The sequence below is a fragment of the Mauremys mutica genome, chromosome 13 (genome assembly GCF_020497125.1).
Source record: "Mauremys mutica isolate MM-2020 ecotype Southern chromosome 13, ASM2049712v1, whole genome shotgun sequence".
NCBI classification, from domain to species: domain Eukaryota; kingdom Metazoa; phylum Chordata; order Testudines; family Geoemydidae; genus Mauremys; species Mauremys mutica.
In genome coordinates, this window is record NC_059084.1 from 39,376,556 (window position 1) to 39,392,011 (window position 15,456).

The following is a 15,456-nucleotide window of genomic DNA, read 5'->3' on the forward strand; positions in this document are numbered from 1 at the left end:
GGGGAAACAGGGAGTTTTCATTATAAGTGCTCATGCTGCAAACAATACAGCATGTGCTCCATCCACCCACCTTGAATTCCTGATCCCTCCATGGTTTTCCTAATGTGCCGTTCCTTTGGTTGGCCTGGATCGGTGACTACTATGAACAGTGTTAAGGGATAGGTGGAGGGCTTCCTGTGTCTTCCCCCTCCACAGAGCCAGAATGCTAATGGATTGGTGAGGCCTGAATTTCCCTTACAAATCCATTTTGATTCTTCCCCAACAAATAGTGTTCATCTATGTGTTTGATTATTCTCTTCTTTACCATAGTTTCAACTAATTTGCCTGGTACTGAAGTTAGGCTTTCCAGCCTGTAATCACCAGGATCACCTCTGGAGCCTCTTTAAAATATTGGTATCACATTAACTATCCTACAGTCATCTGATGCCCAAAGCATTTAGGCACCCAAATCACATGAAACTGACAGTTGGGCACCTAATTGCCCTAAGGGGTAAGATTTTCCAAGGCCCAAACACTTATCTCTGCAGACTCAAGGAGTCATTTACATCTTTGATTCTATTATCACTGACTGTAAAACTGGTGCAAGTCCATTGGTATATCTGGATATGCTCTGGACACACCAATATATTTGACAGCCATTGACTGCAATGGAGTCATTCTGGCTTTACAATGCCTACAGTGGAGTTGCTTCTGATACACAGTTCAGTGGGTGAGGCCTTTTCAACTTTCAAACTGTGATTCTAAACCAATTTCTATAAACCATAGCAAATGTGCATGTGTAAACATTCCTATTTTGGGTTAAATGGCTTATTTATAGTTTTTATTTTATTTAGTTTGAGTGAATTAGGAACAGGTTTCAGCAGATGGCCCTGTAGCTGTTAACAGAAAATGTATGAATACACCAGATTGGAAACTTATATGTAAGCAAGAGTGGGAACATTGATACTGTCCAATAATAGTAAAATTTGAACCCAGTCACTCTCTTGCAATGATGTTTATTTCTGTTTCAAAGGGATACTTGGTGATTCATAAAATTTAGTAAGCAGCAAAGTTGGCAGCAAACAGCATTGGTATTAAACATACTAGTACAGAGAATTGAAGCCCCCAGCCAAAGCCTGTCTCTCCTATCCCTGCGAAGGACATAGAGGATGTCAATGAGATTAGAACTGACTTCAGCTCTGTGTCATTAGCTCTTTATTTATTCTTTTGTCCCTATATCTGTCTGTGTTACACCTCATTGCTCAAAAGTTTAAAACTGGGGATGTGTTTAGTACCTTGCTGAACTGGGGCTTACATTTATTGTTTCAAATCAACTTTAGATACCACTTTTCTAAATAAAATACAGACAAAAAAGCTGACAATAGGCAATACCATTTTATATATCATTTTAACAGATAATATCGATTATTATTAAGCATTTTATTTCAATTTTTATCAATTTAAATGTTCACATTTGTGGGAAATTATGGAGGGGGTCAGACAATAATTATTTAATGTCAGTACATATTGAGATTCAAAAAATTAAAGCTATATACCATTAAAGCCCAATTTCTCAGCATATTAAAATATACAAAGTAAATAGCCTTAAATCAAACTTTAATAAGCTATCAGGCAGCGTTTTTCTTATTTTGCTTATCTGTAAATTTTGATTATTAGTGATGGAAATATTTTTGTTGGTTTGTGCGTGTACAGTGAAATTGACCTTTGCCAACATTTTGTGATAAAAATCGAATCCTTCCGAGCCTATTTATAGGGATAGCAACAGAAATGGCATTGCATCAACAAGACAATAACAAGTAGCTATTAGTATTGTTTTCCTAAAACATTAAAGCAGAGATCTGCACTGTGCACAGTTCTCATTCAAACCTTGTACATGACAAAGAAATAATAACCAGAGCATTTTTTAAGAAATGAAACCTTTCCATCATATAGGCTATATTCTCCATTCTATTATACCAGGCCACACTGCAAAACTGGTGAGTTTTTAATTCAGTCCCTACTCAGGGAAAATTCACAGTGGGACAAATTTTTAGTTTTGATTGATTAAATACTTATAAGGAACTCAACAGTTGGCTCCTAAGCAGGCTTGTGCAGCAACTTATAACTATCCATAAATACACCACCTGTAGATATTCCAAAGCCAATTGTCTTCTCTCATGTACCTTGGAGAAAGGCAAAATTGTTACCCAGAGATGTGGACTTGGAACCAATACACAGAGTGAATGTTTATCTTCTTGGCAACATGCATCTGACTCCAAAGCATCTCAAAGGCAGTAAGAAAAATAAGACACAAAAATGCTTTAGCACCACCCTGGGAGAAGGCAGGCCTTGTGCAGATTTTTCAGAGCTTTCTTACCAAAGAGAGGTAATAATAATATTTGGTCTGTTCAAAGGGAACTATAAATAAATACCCCCATGTAGGGGAGATGACAGTAGCCCTGCAAATTACTCAGATGTCAGGATGATGAGTATGGTTAGAATAGAGAAGAATCAAGAGAGTGGGGCAACAGATTATGTATGGGAATAGATAGAAGGATAAATCCTCTTTTGTGGATTCGATTCCGAGATGCATCACATTCCCCATTCACCATACAGGGAACTACATCAGGCTTCCTGGCCCTCAGTGATTTTTCTAGGGGACTAGAAGTTAGGTATGGTGATATTAAGCATCACAATGCCTAAGTCCCTTCGTGAATCTAGTCTACTCTGCAAAGAAACACGCATTGCACTGGGGCCACGTGTACACTACAAAATTAAGTCGACCTAACTTACGTCAACAGACAGTTGTCGCAGTAATTACATCACTTTTGCGTGTCTACACTTTGCTCCTGGTTTTGGCAGTGCACATCCTTGCCAGAAATGTTGAATTGATTGTAGTGTCAGTATGGGCAGGGCCATTGTGGGAAGGCTTCTGACAGCCAGTAACAGTCGACATAAGCAAGATGGTGTCTATGCTGACTCTACGTCAACCTAACTACATTGACCTTGACTCTGTGCCCCTTGTGGAGGTGGAGTTATTAATTTAGCATAGTAGGGCACTTACATTGGCAAGAGTGAAATTTAAGTGTAGACACTTCCATAGTTAGGTCAACATATGCTGCCTTGCATCAACCTAATTCTGTACTGTAGGCCTGACCCGAGTGTCAGAGACTGGGTCAATTGACTCAGGTGGGTCATTTTTTAGACCCACAGCTCAGGCTGTGGGTCTAAAAATAGCAACATAGATTTTTAGCCTCCTAACCCAAGCCCCATGAGCCCAAGTCAATTGACCCAGGCTCTGAGACTCAGTGCCACAGGTTATTTCTTTGCAGTGTAGACGTACCCTAAATGCTTTTTGTGCTTTTGAAATTCTCAGTTTAGACCAAGTTATCTATATCAGAGTGGGAAATGCTTTCCCCATATTCCTTCAGCACAATGGATTCCCCGCGCTGCATATAAAGCTAACGGTCTATATAACACTCAGTTCTTTGTACAAAAAATTAGCAGCAGATATGATGCAATTGGTTGAAACCTGCTCCCATAGGTGTGTTCCTGTGCTATAGCTCATCACTGGAACTGCCTGAATTGTTATCTTCCCCCAATGAATATTCAAAGACATCTATTTAAGGGTTTTTCACCCAGCTGTCATTAAAGGGACCTGAATGTATACTCCACATGCAAGAGCTGCATTCAGGAAGCCAGTGAGATGCTGACCCTCTTGGAAACTTGGAAGGTAGGTGACAAATATCTCCAATACAAGACTAAACATAGCTCTAAGTGAACCGGAGCCCCCGTGTGTGTTTCAAAGCACTTCATGGAGATTCCTTGGCCAGATACATTAACGGTATTATGGGAAAGGGTTATTAGCTGAAAAGCTGAAATACTGGGCATTTTCACCAGATATATTTATCGCTGTTTCTTTGTCCATATCTATCTATCTATCTATCTATCTATCTATCTATCTATCTATCTATCTATCTATCTATCTATCTATCTATCTATCTATCTGTCTATCATAAAGCTTCCTCTTGCTATATATAAATATATGAACAATGGAAAAATATCTATGAAGTGGTGAATAGACAAATGAGTGAATGGAGAGGTAGAGGCAGTGTTAAGAATGGAGGGGTGGGTAGATAGAATGTTTTGCTTCTATGTTCATGTGACAAAATATGTAACATTCCAGTTCTCCTTATGAAAATCCTTTCCTTAATTATATGAAGCTATAACACCAATATGCTTAATGGAGTAAAAAAAAAATATTGCATTTATGTTACCAAAAATAGTCATCAGTAATAGTAATTACTAATCAATCCATGTGAATTAACAATTTTGTAGATTAGTCTAATTTGTTCAATATGTCATCTTAAAGTATGGGATCGATCGATCAAGCTATCTACCTCCAATGTAAGGTCAGTGTAACTGACAGAATAATCATCCCCTTGCATTGCTTTCTTGCCATTAATGTGACAAGCAAATGCCTTTTTGTTACATGTATACAACTAGGTGATTTTCACTCCCACACGATAAAAGTAGATGGAGTAGATTTTTTCAAATACACTAGATTTTCTTTGTCACTTTAAGCAAACTAATACAGCAAACTTGTGCCCATCTGTATTGTTTGTGTCATAAAGGTTAAATACAAATATGATATAAGGCATGGCAATGCCATTTTGGTTGATATTGCATTTGAAGGATCCTATCCTTGACCACTTTGTTGCCATGGTGAGCAAAGAACTCACTGATTTCAGTTGTTGTAGGGTTGAGATACTACTGAGGTCATGGACTATAATGGGAGCTGCTAATTTGCAGAACCTCTCTGGGTCCAGTCGTTGGAAGAATGCTTTCTGCCTTCATCAGATATAATGCTCAGGCACACTGAGGTGAAGTCAGCCTCTTTTTTCCATTTTAGAATTTCAAATTGTGACTAATTTCAACATTGAAAAAAAATCAAATTTGGGAGAAAATGGAAATTAAAAGGTTAAAAATATGCAAGCATCTCTCCCCCCCCATATTTCTAGGAGTGGTTTGGGCATCCTCAGCAGCTGAAGTGTCCATGACTGCACTCTGTGCCACACTGCTCTGTTGTGATAACCACTGAGAGTAAGGCTGGTTTGCCCTCAGTTTAATGAAGACAGGACATTCCTCTTGAGATGCCCTTAACTTTGGAAGTCACAACCCACACTTGGGACTCAATCCTGAAGTCAATGAGGCTACTCATGTACTTAAAAGCTTGAATGTTCTTTGGTGGTCAGGTTCTGGATTTTCAGCCCTATGCAGGATTGAGCACTTGGTCTGATCTTTAGAGCCCATGGCAAACCCAGTCTTTTCCCCCAAGATAGCGGAGTGAGTGATGATGGAAATGAATGGGAGGAGTTTGCCATCGTTATTGTATATGTGGAGCAATGTCAATTCTTTGTTCCTCTGCATCATTAGTTTAAATGAGGTGGGTGAGGACAAGCTCTAGGGTTCATTGATATTTCCATGTGTTTTATTTTTAACATATATCAAAAGTGCCTAGAACACTGAAGAGCTATTTTTTGAGGTATCATCTGAGCACCTAATTACTTAGTCAAAGTGTAGGTGAATGAACCTAGACCTTTCTTTGGGTTTCACCTCTTCCACAACATGTGACAGGAAAAAAAGTGTGAATTCTTCTCCTTCTCTTCCTCTTCCTCCTCCTTTTTTTTCTTCCACACATAGAGCTGTGGTGCTATGATTGTAATCTGTAAATTATTTGGTGGCCCATGCAGCTGCTTGACACAGTGTATTACTGTTCTAAAACATGAAAATTAAATCAATAACTAATAAATCATTCAGCTAATCAGCTTGATATCCATGTGATAAAGAATTCAGTAGGAATTCAAAAATCTCTTAGAAATGGGGATGCACAATGAGAATACCCATATTTACAAGAGATAGATATAGAGTGGCAATAAGGACATACCCAGTGTCTCACCATTCACTTCATTTGTGATATTGTGTTTGGATAGAGCCCATAAATCTCCATGCCTCTGCCAGGGCTGGCTCTACTGTTTTCACCGCCCCAAGCAGCGCACCAAATTGCCACCATGGATGGCGGGGGCAGTCCATGTGCCGTTAGGGTAGCAAGCACGTTTCCGTGGCGGTGACAATTTGGCGGCAGCTTCTGTCTTCAGCCGGAAGACAGAAGCTGCGCAGCCATGGACAGCTGAACATAGAAGCTGCCGCCGAATTGCCACCGCTGCGGAAACATGCGTGCCACCCTAATGGCACATGGACTGCCCCCGCCGTCCATGGCAGCAATTCCGTGCACTCCTTGGGGGCAAAAACACACGGATTGCACCCCTTGCAGATTGCCGCCCCAAGCACCTGCTTGGAATGCTGGTGCCTGGAGCTGGCCCTGGCCTCCGGGCATAATATAAATTCTAACTCGTGGGCGAGTTAGGAAGAAACTTCTCCTTTGAGCAGAATATTTTGTAATCTTCCACTCTGGAGTTTATTACACTTTCATCTGAAGTGTCCAGTCCCAGCCACTGTTGAAGGCTGGATGCAGAGTTAGATGGAGCTTGGGTCTGAGCTAATCATGCCCCATGATCACACCACTGATATCTCATTGTTTGTTATCTCCACAGGCGGAGAGTCCAGTGCACATGGCAGATAAAAACCAAACCACTGAGTTTGTCTTTGTGACAATTTCCAACCAACCCAGGCTGCAGGGCTTGCTCTTTGTGGTGATTTCAATCATGTACATCACATCTCTGATGGGGAATATCCTCATAGGCATAATAGTTAGGCTCAGTCCTGCCCTTCACAGCCCCATGTACTACTTCATCTCCAATCTGTCTTTGGTTGATCTCTGTTACACCTCAGTCACCATCCCCAAGATGCTGGTGAACCTGCTTTCAGAGGACAGAACCATCTCATTCACTGGCTGTGCTGCCCAGCTGTATTTTCTTATGGCCCTGGGGCCAACTGAATGCTTCCTCCTTGCCGCCATGGCTTACGACCGCTTCAAAGCCATCTGCCATCCCTTGCGCTATGTCATTGTAATGAACAATCGACGGTGTGTCCAGCTGGTGACTGGCTCATGGGTCAGTGGTTTGCTGCTGTCCTTGGTGCAGACCTCACTGATAGTCACCCTGCCCTTCTGTGGGGACAACCGGCTCAACCATTTCTTCTGTGACGTGACTCCCCTCTTGAGCCTGGCCTGCGGAGACACGTCCATGAACGAAATCGCTGTATCTGCAGCCTGTGTCTTAATAGTGCTCATCCCTTCTATGCTGATCCTTGTGTCCTACAGTAAAATCGTCTCTACTGTCCTGAAGATCACATCAGCCCAGCAGAGACACAAAGCTTTCTCCACCTGCTCCTCCCACCTTATAGTCATCACTCTATTCTATGGCTCCGCCAGCGCCATGTATCTGCGACCCAAATCCAGCTATGCCCCCGAAAGGGATAAATATCTGGCTCTGTTTTACTCTGTGGTGACCCCGACATTGAACCCCATCATCTACAGCCTGAGAAGCAAAGATATCCATAAAGCCCTGAGGAGAATGATACTTCAAAATTCTATAATCCTAAACTGCAAGCAACCAACCACTGCTTAGCTGAGGCCTGATGAACACTGCTTTGACTTCATTGGAGTTACACCTAAATTCCTATGAACACATTTACACTAGGAAGTTTTACCAGTAGGGTTTTTATCTAGGCTGGCTCTAGATTTTTGGCTGCCCCCCGCTCACCTCAGCCCTGGGCTCCCCAGCATAACTGCACCCTCCTGCCACCCCAGCCCTGGGTCACTGGTAACTCGCTCCTAGGGCGGGTCATTCAGCAGGAATTTTGGATGTACACAGAACACAGACAGGATTGGTTCCCATATGGCTACAGAACTGCAGTGAAGTGGAACTATTTTCAGCTTGTGTGATTGAAGGATATCTGGATTCATATTATTAGACTGCCCTACATATTTGAGGAAAAGTTGAGGTGCCTTTATTATTCTTTTGTTCCACTCTTTGTGTCTATAGGGAATTTGCCAATGCAATATCGCTGTCTTCCTTTTAAACAAATAAAACGTAAAAAAAAAAAAAGAAGCAATGGCTGTTGAAAATAGTAATTCCAGTCCTAATAACCACTGGGAAGCATTTCTTGCTCAATTTTATCCTACTTTTTCTACAGCAAGTTACAGTGGATCAGTATATATGGGATTGTAGACGGGTCGGACTCATCCCTGCGGCGCCTCCTGCTGGTGACTCCGGGAATTAGCTCGTTTTCCAGCACTGGAGCACCCTCTGCAGGCTGGTGATCCGCCTGTCTTCAGGCCCCCGTGACCCACCCTGGACCCGGTGCCCTTTTACATGGGGTGCTGCCCCTGGCAGTAACCCCTTTCTCTCTGGGTCTCCCCTCCTTGGGGGACCCCCACCCTCTAGCCCCACCTTGCCTCAGTATTGGCTACTGCCAGTCATTGTTTAGCCCCACACTCTGGGGCAGTCTGCAGTATCAGCCTACTCATCACAGGCAAAGGGGTTTGGATCTGCTGCCTTGGCCTACCCCTAGGCTGCCGGCTCAAAGAGCCTGAGGCGGAGCAACAGCAGGGTTCGTTGCCCGGTGTGCGTAGCACTGATTGACACACCAGGGTGGAGAAGCAAAACCAGGTTTATTTGAGCCCAAATAAGGTGCCAGGGAGAAAAAGCATTCTCAAATCCTGCACACCCGCGCGCAGGCGGGGTCCCAGCATTTATACCCCCGTTGTTTGTGTAAGCCTTTTGTTTGGTTTTTCCCCCCTCACCCCTCCCTTCCCAAGAGCAGTTACTTTAAACATTACATCTCAGCATGTTAGAAAAGTTCCCATTCGCAAGCTTATCTATGGCCTTCACAGCACAAACGCATACAGATTTTCCTCCCCCCTCTCCCCCTCCTCCCCGCCGCTTCTGCTGTTTTAAACTCCTACATTTGCAAGCTGAGACAGCTGATAGTTACATATTTTGATTGCAGTCTGTTAGCATCTTAGGCTGGTTAAAGTTCACAGCATGGAAGACCTCTGGTTCACTCAGGCCTGCAGTCACAACTTTGGTTTACTTAGGCCTAGTGACACCAACACCTGGGCTGCCCTCTGCAACCCCTAGTACCTGTTGGCCCACTGCTAGGCCGCAGCCTGGGGCTTTCCAGACTGGAGCTCCCCAGCTCCTCAGCCTTTCCCCAGCCCTACTTCACTCAGGTATCCAGTCTCAAGCTCCCTGCAGCTAGGCCCTTGTCTCTCTGAAGGCAGAGAGAGACTGTCTGGGCTTCTGGCTTACAGCCTTTTATAGGGGCCAGCTGTGGCCTGATTGGGGTGTGGCCCAGCTGCAGCCACTCCCTCAATCAGCCCAGCTTTTAGAGTAGCAGCTCTCAAGCCCTGCCAAGCCGCTTTCAAAACCCTTAAAACCAGGAGCAGAGGTCCACCCTGCTACACACCTCCCCCCTTAAAACCCCCACCCCTGGGGATAGGGAGGTTTCTTGGCCTGGCTCAGCCGCCCATGTGCCTCCAGTGCCACTCGCTTCTTTTCCGATTCCTGCAACAGCTTCCTCAAGCAGACCTCCTCCTCCAAAACGGCCGCATAGTCCTTAGCGAGTTCCACCCCTCTCGCTTCAGACTCGCGGAGGGCCCGCTCCGTGGCTTCAAGCCGTGAACGCAGATTTGAGTCCCCCAGGCCCTCTTCCCTCAGGGTCTGGGTTCCCTTGGTGGCCTGTCCCACAACCACCTGGGTCCATTTTGTCTCTTGGACCTGTCTCTCCTGGGCCCCAGCCTCTTGCTGGGCCCACTCCGTCTGGGTCCCTGTCTCCAAGACTTGTGGGGTGATGGTCTGGGTCCCAGCCTCCTGCGGGGTCACCACAATTGCCATCTCCACCGGTGTCACCTTCTCTGGATCCAGCATGGCCCCTTCCGGACCTCCAGACACCTCCCTTGGCCGACCCTCAACTCTCTTGAGGGGGCAGTGCCTCCTAATGTGGCCCGGCTTCTGGCAGCCCCAGCAGGCTTCTTGCCTCCTCGCTGCCTTGGGCCTTCTCCGTCCCTTCGTGGGACTAGCCCTCCCTGGGCTGCCCTGCGCCATGTTCTCTGGGCCTGGACAGTCCCTCCAGAAGTGGCCCGTCTGCCCACAGGTCCAACACGCTGGCAGCTGCCTGGGTTCCCTCACCCGGCATACTGCCCGAGGGACCTGCCGCTGCCCCTTCTCTGGGTGAGGCACCTTGCTTCCAACCCAGTAGGGACAGTCCCTCTTTATATGTCCTTGCCTTAAACAGGCATAACATGTCCGGCGCTCAGCCGCGGGCCTCCTGGTCCTGGTTCTCCGCCTCTCCAATCTGTTTCCACCATGCCTCTGGAACTCCATCCTGAGGATGTTTACCAGGGCCCGCTGTTCCTGTACCAGCTGGCCCAACTGTTCCCGGAGGGCCTCCTGCACCTCCCACATGTCCTGTTGGGCCTCCCGGATCCCCTGCAGGTGATCAGTCCCCTTTCTCGAGGGCACTGACATCGGGCCCCAACCAGGGACTGCATCTGGGGCCTCTGCATAGAAGACCCCTGTGTACCCAGGATCCATCATCCCCTGGGTCACTCCAGTTCAGGCAATAGTCCACAGTCCTTGCCCTGGCCCCTTGTATCAGGGGCGGACTGCTATACCCGCATTCTCCACCACGTGTAGATGGGTCGGACTCACCCCTGCAGCGCCTTCTGCTGGTGACTCTGGGAATTAGCTCAGTTCCAGTCCAGAGCGCCCTCTTCAGGCCAGTGATTCACCTGTCTTCAGGCCCCCCGTGTCCCTCCCTTGACCCGGTGCCCTCTTACATGGGGTGCTGCCCCCTAGCAGTAACCCCTTTCTCTCTGGGTTTCCCCTGCCTTCCCCTGGGGTTGGGGCAGTCAAGGGACAGGGAGCAGGGGGTTGGATGGGTTGAGGGTTCTGGGGGGGCTGTCAGAGGCAGGGGTGTATAGAGGGGGTGGGGCAGTCAGGGGACAGGGAGTGGGGGGGTTGGATGGGGCAGATGTTCAGGGGGCAGTCTGGGGCGAGGAGCAGTGGGGGTTACATGGGTTAGGGGTTATTGGGGGGCAGTCAGGGGACAGGCAGCGGTTTGATAGGCATGGGAGCCCAGGTGTCTGTCAGGGGGCAGGGGTGTGGATAGGAGTCAGGGCAGCCAGGGGACAGGTAGGGGGGTGAGGTCCTAGGGGGTCAGTTAGGGTCAGGGGGTCTCAGGAGGGGGCAGTTGGGGACAAGGAGATGGGAGGCTTGGATGGGGGTGGGGTCCAGGGGGGCAGTTAGGGGCAGGGGTCCCAGAAAGTGGCGATCAGGGGACAAGGAGGAGGCGGGGTTGGATGGGTTGGGGTTTCTGTGGGGGGAAGTCAGGGTATGGGATGTGAGAGGGAGTGGATAGGGGGCGGGGCTACCCCCAATGGAATGTCTTCTTTTTTGAATGTTACAATATGGTATCCCTACTGTTCCCAGTGCCACCCCATTCTAGCAGTGAGCTGTCCATGCACAGCAAGCGGCAGCACCTCACTCCCTGCCCCTCCCTTTCCTGTTTATAGCTGCCAAGGGAATGCTGGGAAATGTAGTTCTTTCTCTGCTCCAGGGCTGGCTCTATAGGCAGGGAGATAACCAAGGAACTACAGCTCTCAGGGCCCACTGTTCGTTCTCAGCTCCCATGCTGGATCCCTGCTGCCCCTGAAAATGTGCCGCCCCAAGCACCTGCTTGCTTTGCTGATGCCTAGAGCCAGCCCTGGTTTTTATGAGCATACAGCTGTTGACACTGTAATGTCACTATAACACGTGCACACTTGGCTGCCTCTGTTGTTGCTGCCTCTCCACTCTGAGATGTTGCACTGGCAAAAGACACACTGCATAGCTGTGGGTTGACATCCCAGGGTGTCCTACGACACCATCCAGCACACTGCCTTGTGGGATATTTTGAAGTGCATTGTAGGCTACCTGTGCTCTCCCCAGCAAATTGTGGGAGGCTGGGGTTAAGTTCCCACAATTCCCTCTGCTCCATCCCATAATCATTTTTTTTCAGTTTATTAAAAAAAATACCTACAGTTCATCATGCTGTTTTCTATCTCCACCACACTACAGGCAGAAGCACAGATACCAAACAGCTCTCCAGAGCTCTCTTATCTGTTTTGCAGACAGGGTGCCTGATTCTTTTGTACTGGGGAACTTCAGCAGCTACCACAGCAGCAAAAATAAGGAAACTGAAAGGCGGGAGAAGAAATGAATGATGGGGGCAGAGAATGCAAAATCTCCAGGTGGCATTCACATGGGCTTCTGGGCCTGTTTAATCAGCAGTGATTGGTGGGATGGCATCAAGATGCAAAGCTGTGGTGGCCAGCAGTGGCTGCAGAAGTTTTAGATGTGGAAGGCCACTTTCCTGTAGTTGTGTGTCCAGCCTGCCACAGCTCTGCAGAGCTCGGACACCAAAATAAGGGCTGTTTGACAGCAGAGAAATGGGTGCTGAGCGTGCTCTGGAATCTTGCAACCTTGGATTGCTATTAGTCAGGGGGCCACTAGTTTGGATGCTGGCAAGTCTACAGCAGGGTCTGTCATCTTCCAGGTGTTCAAGGCTCTTAGGTATGTTCTGCTGCACAGGATTGTGACACTGGGAAATAGGCAAGAAACAATAGGCAGGTTCAATGATAGGAGCTCCCTGAATTGTGTGGGGAATAGATGGGCTTCATAGTCCAGTCCCCACCCCCGCTCCCATATACACACACACATGGCTTCTCAATACATGACCAGAAAGAAATACTTTTCCACAGCTATGCAAGATTTTTTTCAACAGACAAATTTGGGTTTTCAATTCAATTGCATTTGCCATTAATGTTTTCAGTTTTTCCTCAGACATCCCATAATTCCAAATTTGAAAATGTGTAGCTGAAACAACTGATTTTTATTTGTTTACTTGTAAGTGTTTTGCTGAAAAACAATAATTTATCTGGCATTTTTCAGCCAATTGTTTCAAGGGAGTTTGAGAGGGAGATCCCCTGCTGAAGAAGGAGCAAGCACTAATTCTTGGGGTGAATGGGTGAGCTTGTTTGCCTATTTGTTTTTTCTTTTAGCTTGCTTAAAATTTACAGTGTGGTCTGTTGGGGAGTTGTAGGTGTTTGTGAACTGTTTGTGAGTGAGGGGCAGTGGCTGAGCAGGCCTTAGGGAAAATGGCACCCTTCGTGAACTTGTATTTTGGTGTTGCTGGCCCCTGCTGCCTCCCGAGGCTCCCCCCACCATCATCCCTGACTCTCTCTGCCTCTCCGGGATCTCCCCCCGATCATCCCTTCTCCCTGCTGCCTCCCCACATGCCTTGTTCCTAGTGAATCTACAGAGGATTAAATTTGCTTCTTTGCAGCTGGGCAACTCAACAGTTCAATCAGTGTAAAATCCTCAAAATAACACTTCTGTTAGATTTAATCATCAAAAGGAGACAAAAGTGGTGCATAGGCGTTTTGAGGTTTCTCTGCATACAGGTGAAATTCACCAACACCTTTGCCATTTGTTTCAATGAGTAAAGCAGCAGGAAAGGGCTCGTAGAAAATGTTCAGACTTCAACATTTCAATGACATTTCAAAATTAAGGGGAGAAAAAAATCAGATTTTTTTGGTATTTTATTTTATTCATTTTTTTAAACCCAGCCCTGAACATAGTCTATGGGCTTGTCTCCACTTAAAATGCTACAGTGGCAGAGCTGTGCTGCTGTAGCTGTACCACTTCAGTGTAACCACTACACTGCTGGGAGGTATTCTCCCATCCTCCTAGGTAATCCAACTCCCCGAGTGAAGGCAACTACATTGACTGAACAATTCTTCCATTAATCTTGTGCTGTCTACATGGGGACTGAGGCTGGTTTAATAATGCTGCTCCACAGAGTGGATTTTTTACATCCCTGACCAATGTAATGAAACCAACCTCATTCAACCTAATGAACCCACATTGCTGTAGATGCTGTACAAAAACAGAATAAAAAACCAGTCCCTGTCTCCAAGAGTTTACAGTCTAATCTGCCCCCTCTTCCTATTCACGATGAAGCATTTCTATTACTGTTGTGTATTTGGTTGTCATGGTTTTTGTTCCTATGGCAACTGAGTTATATTATTAGGGGATAGCCCAGCCAGCTTCGGCCGGTTGAGTGAGCTCTGTGTCTGTAAATAAAATGGTAGTTTTGTTACCTGTCTGCTGTCTGGCCTCAAGTGATTTCTTCCTAAACCGGCTGCCCCCAAGGATATAACAAGTGGCGACAATGGATGGGATCCTGGTGCTGCTCCAGTAACAGAAGGAAGTAGAAGTCAAGGTAAAGAACAAACAAACAAAAATACTGCTTGTTTGTACTGACTGTGAAAGTGAAACTAAAAATCATGGCTACTCTGACCAGGCCACTGGAACCTTTTGATGAGAGTATAGAGCAGTGGCATGTGTATACTGAGCGTTTTGAGCTTTTTGTTATTGCAAATGACATTACAGAAGCGAAGAAGGTGCCAATATTCTTAAGTGTTGTAGGGGCTAAAACCTACTCCCTGCTATGCAGCTTACTACACCCTGTTAAGCCTGAGACTAAATCTTACAGTAATATTGTGGAAATCCTGGGGTCCCATTTTTCCCCAAAACCACTGGTAACTGCTGAAAGATATAGGTTCCACAAAAGAGACCAAAAGGAAGATGAAACAGTTGTACAATTTGTAGCAATTTTAAAAAAGCTAGCAGAACACTGTAAATTTAAAGAGATGTTAAATGATGCCCTGCGTGACAGGTTAGTGTGTGGCCTCTACAGTGAAGCTATACGGAAGCACCTACTGACAAAGGCTCAGCTTACATTACAGAAGGCTGTTGATATTGCTGTCTCCATGGAACTGGCTACAAGGGAGGTGCAATACATCGGTGCATCCCCTAGGGTGCAAAAAGTGTCACAAGAACCGACCCACAAAACTGTGCAGAGTCAAGAATGTTACCGCTGTGGTAAGCCGGGACACCAGGCATCAGAATGCTGGTGTATGGACCTGGTGTGTTGACACTGTGGCAAAAAGGGACACCTTGAGTGTGCCTGTAAACAAAAGAAAAAGAGGCCTGTGGTCTGGCCGACAAAAAGAGGAACCCTGCATACCCTAGAGCAGACACAGGATGATCAAGGTGACACCTCATCGCAAGAGGAAGTGCCACTGCATGTTTTGTCTTTGGCAGTGGGCTCACATGAATACTGGGTAACCCTGTTTTTGGATGGCAATCCTATACGCATGGAACTGGACACCGGTGCCGCCGTCTCGCTGGTCTCCGAGACTGTGTATAAAGAAAAGCTACAGCATCTTCCGCTTAAGGCAACAAAAAATGTTCTGAAGACGTATACGGGAGAAGCTGTGCCCATGTTGGGCACTATTGATGTTAAGGTGGAGCTTAATGGACAGGCTGCTAAATTGCCACTGTTTGTGGTGAGAGGTAACTACCCAGCCTTAATGGGTAGGTCATGGCTTGGGAAGATTCAACTGAA

The 15,456-nt window shown here is 46.3% G+C and overlaps 1 protein-coding gene across 1 annotated transcript; it reads left to right on the top strand.

The window, feature by feature from the left end:
• The first annotated feature begins 6,611 nt into the window (after window positions 1-6,611).
• On the top strand, window positions 6,612-7,568 carry LOC123348399 (olfactory receptor 2G3-like). Its single transcript, XM_044985919.1, has one exon. It carries the CDS (start codon window positions 6,612-6,614, stop codon window positions 7,566-7,568), a length of 957 nt encoding a protein of 318 aa, XP_044841854.1.
• The last annotated feature ends 7,888 nt before the right edge of the window (window positions 7,569-15,456 follow it).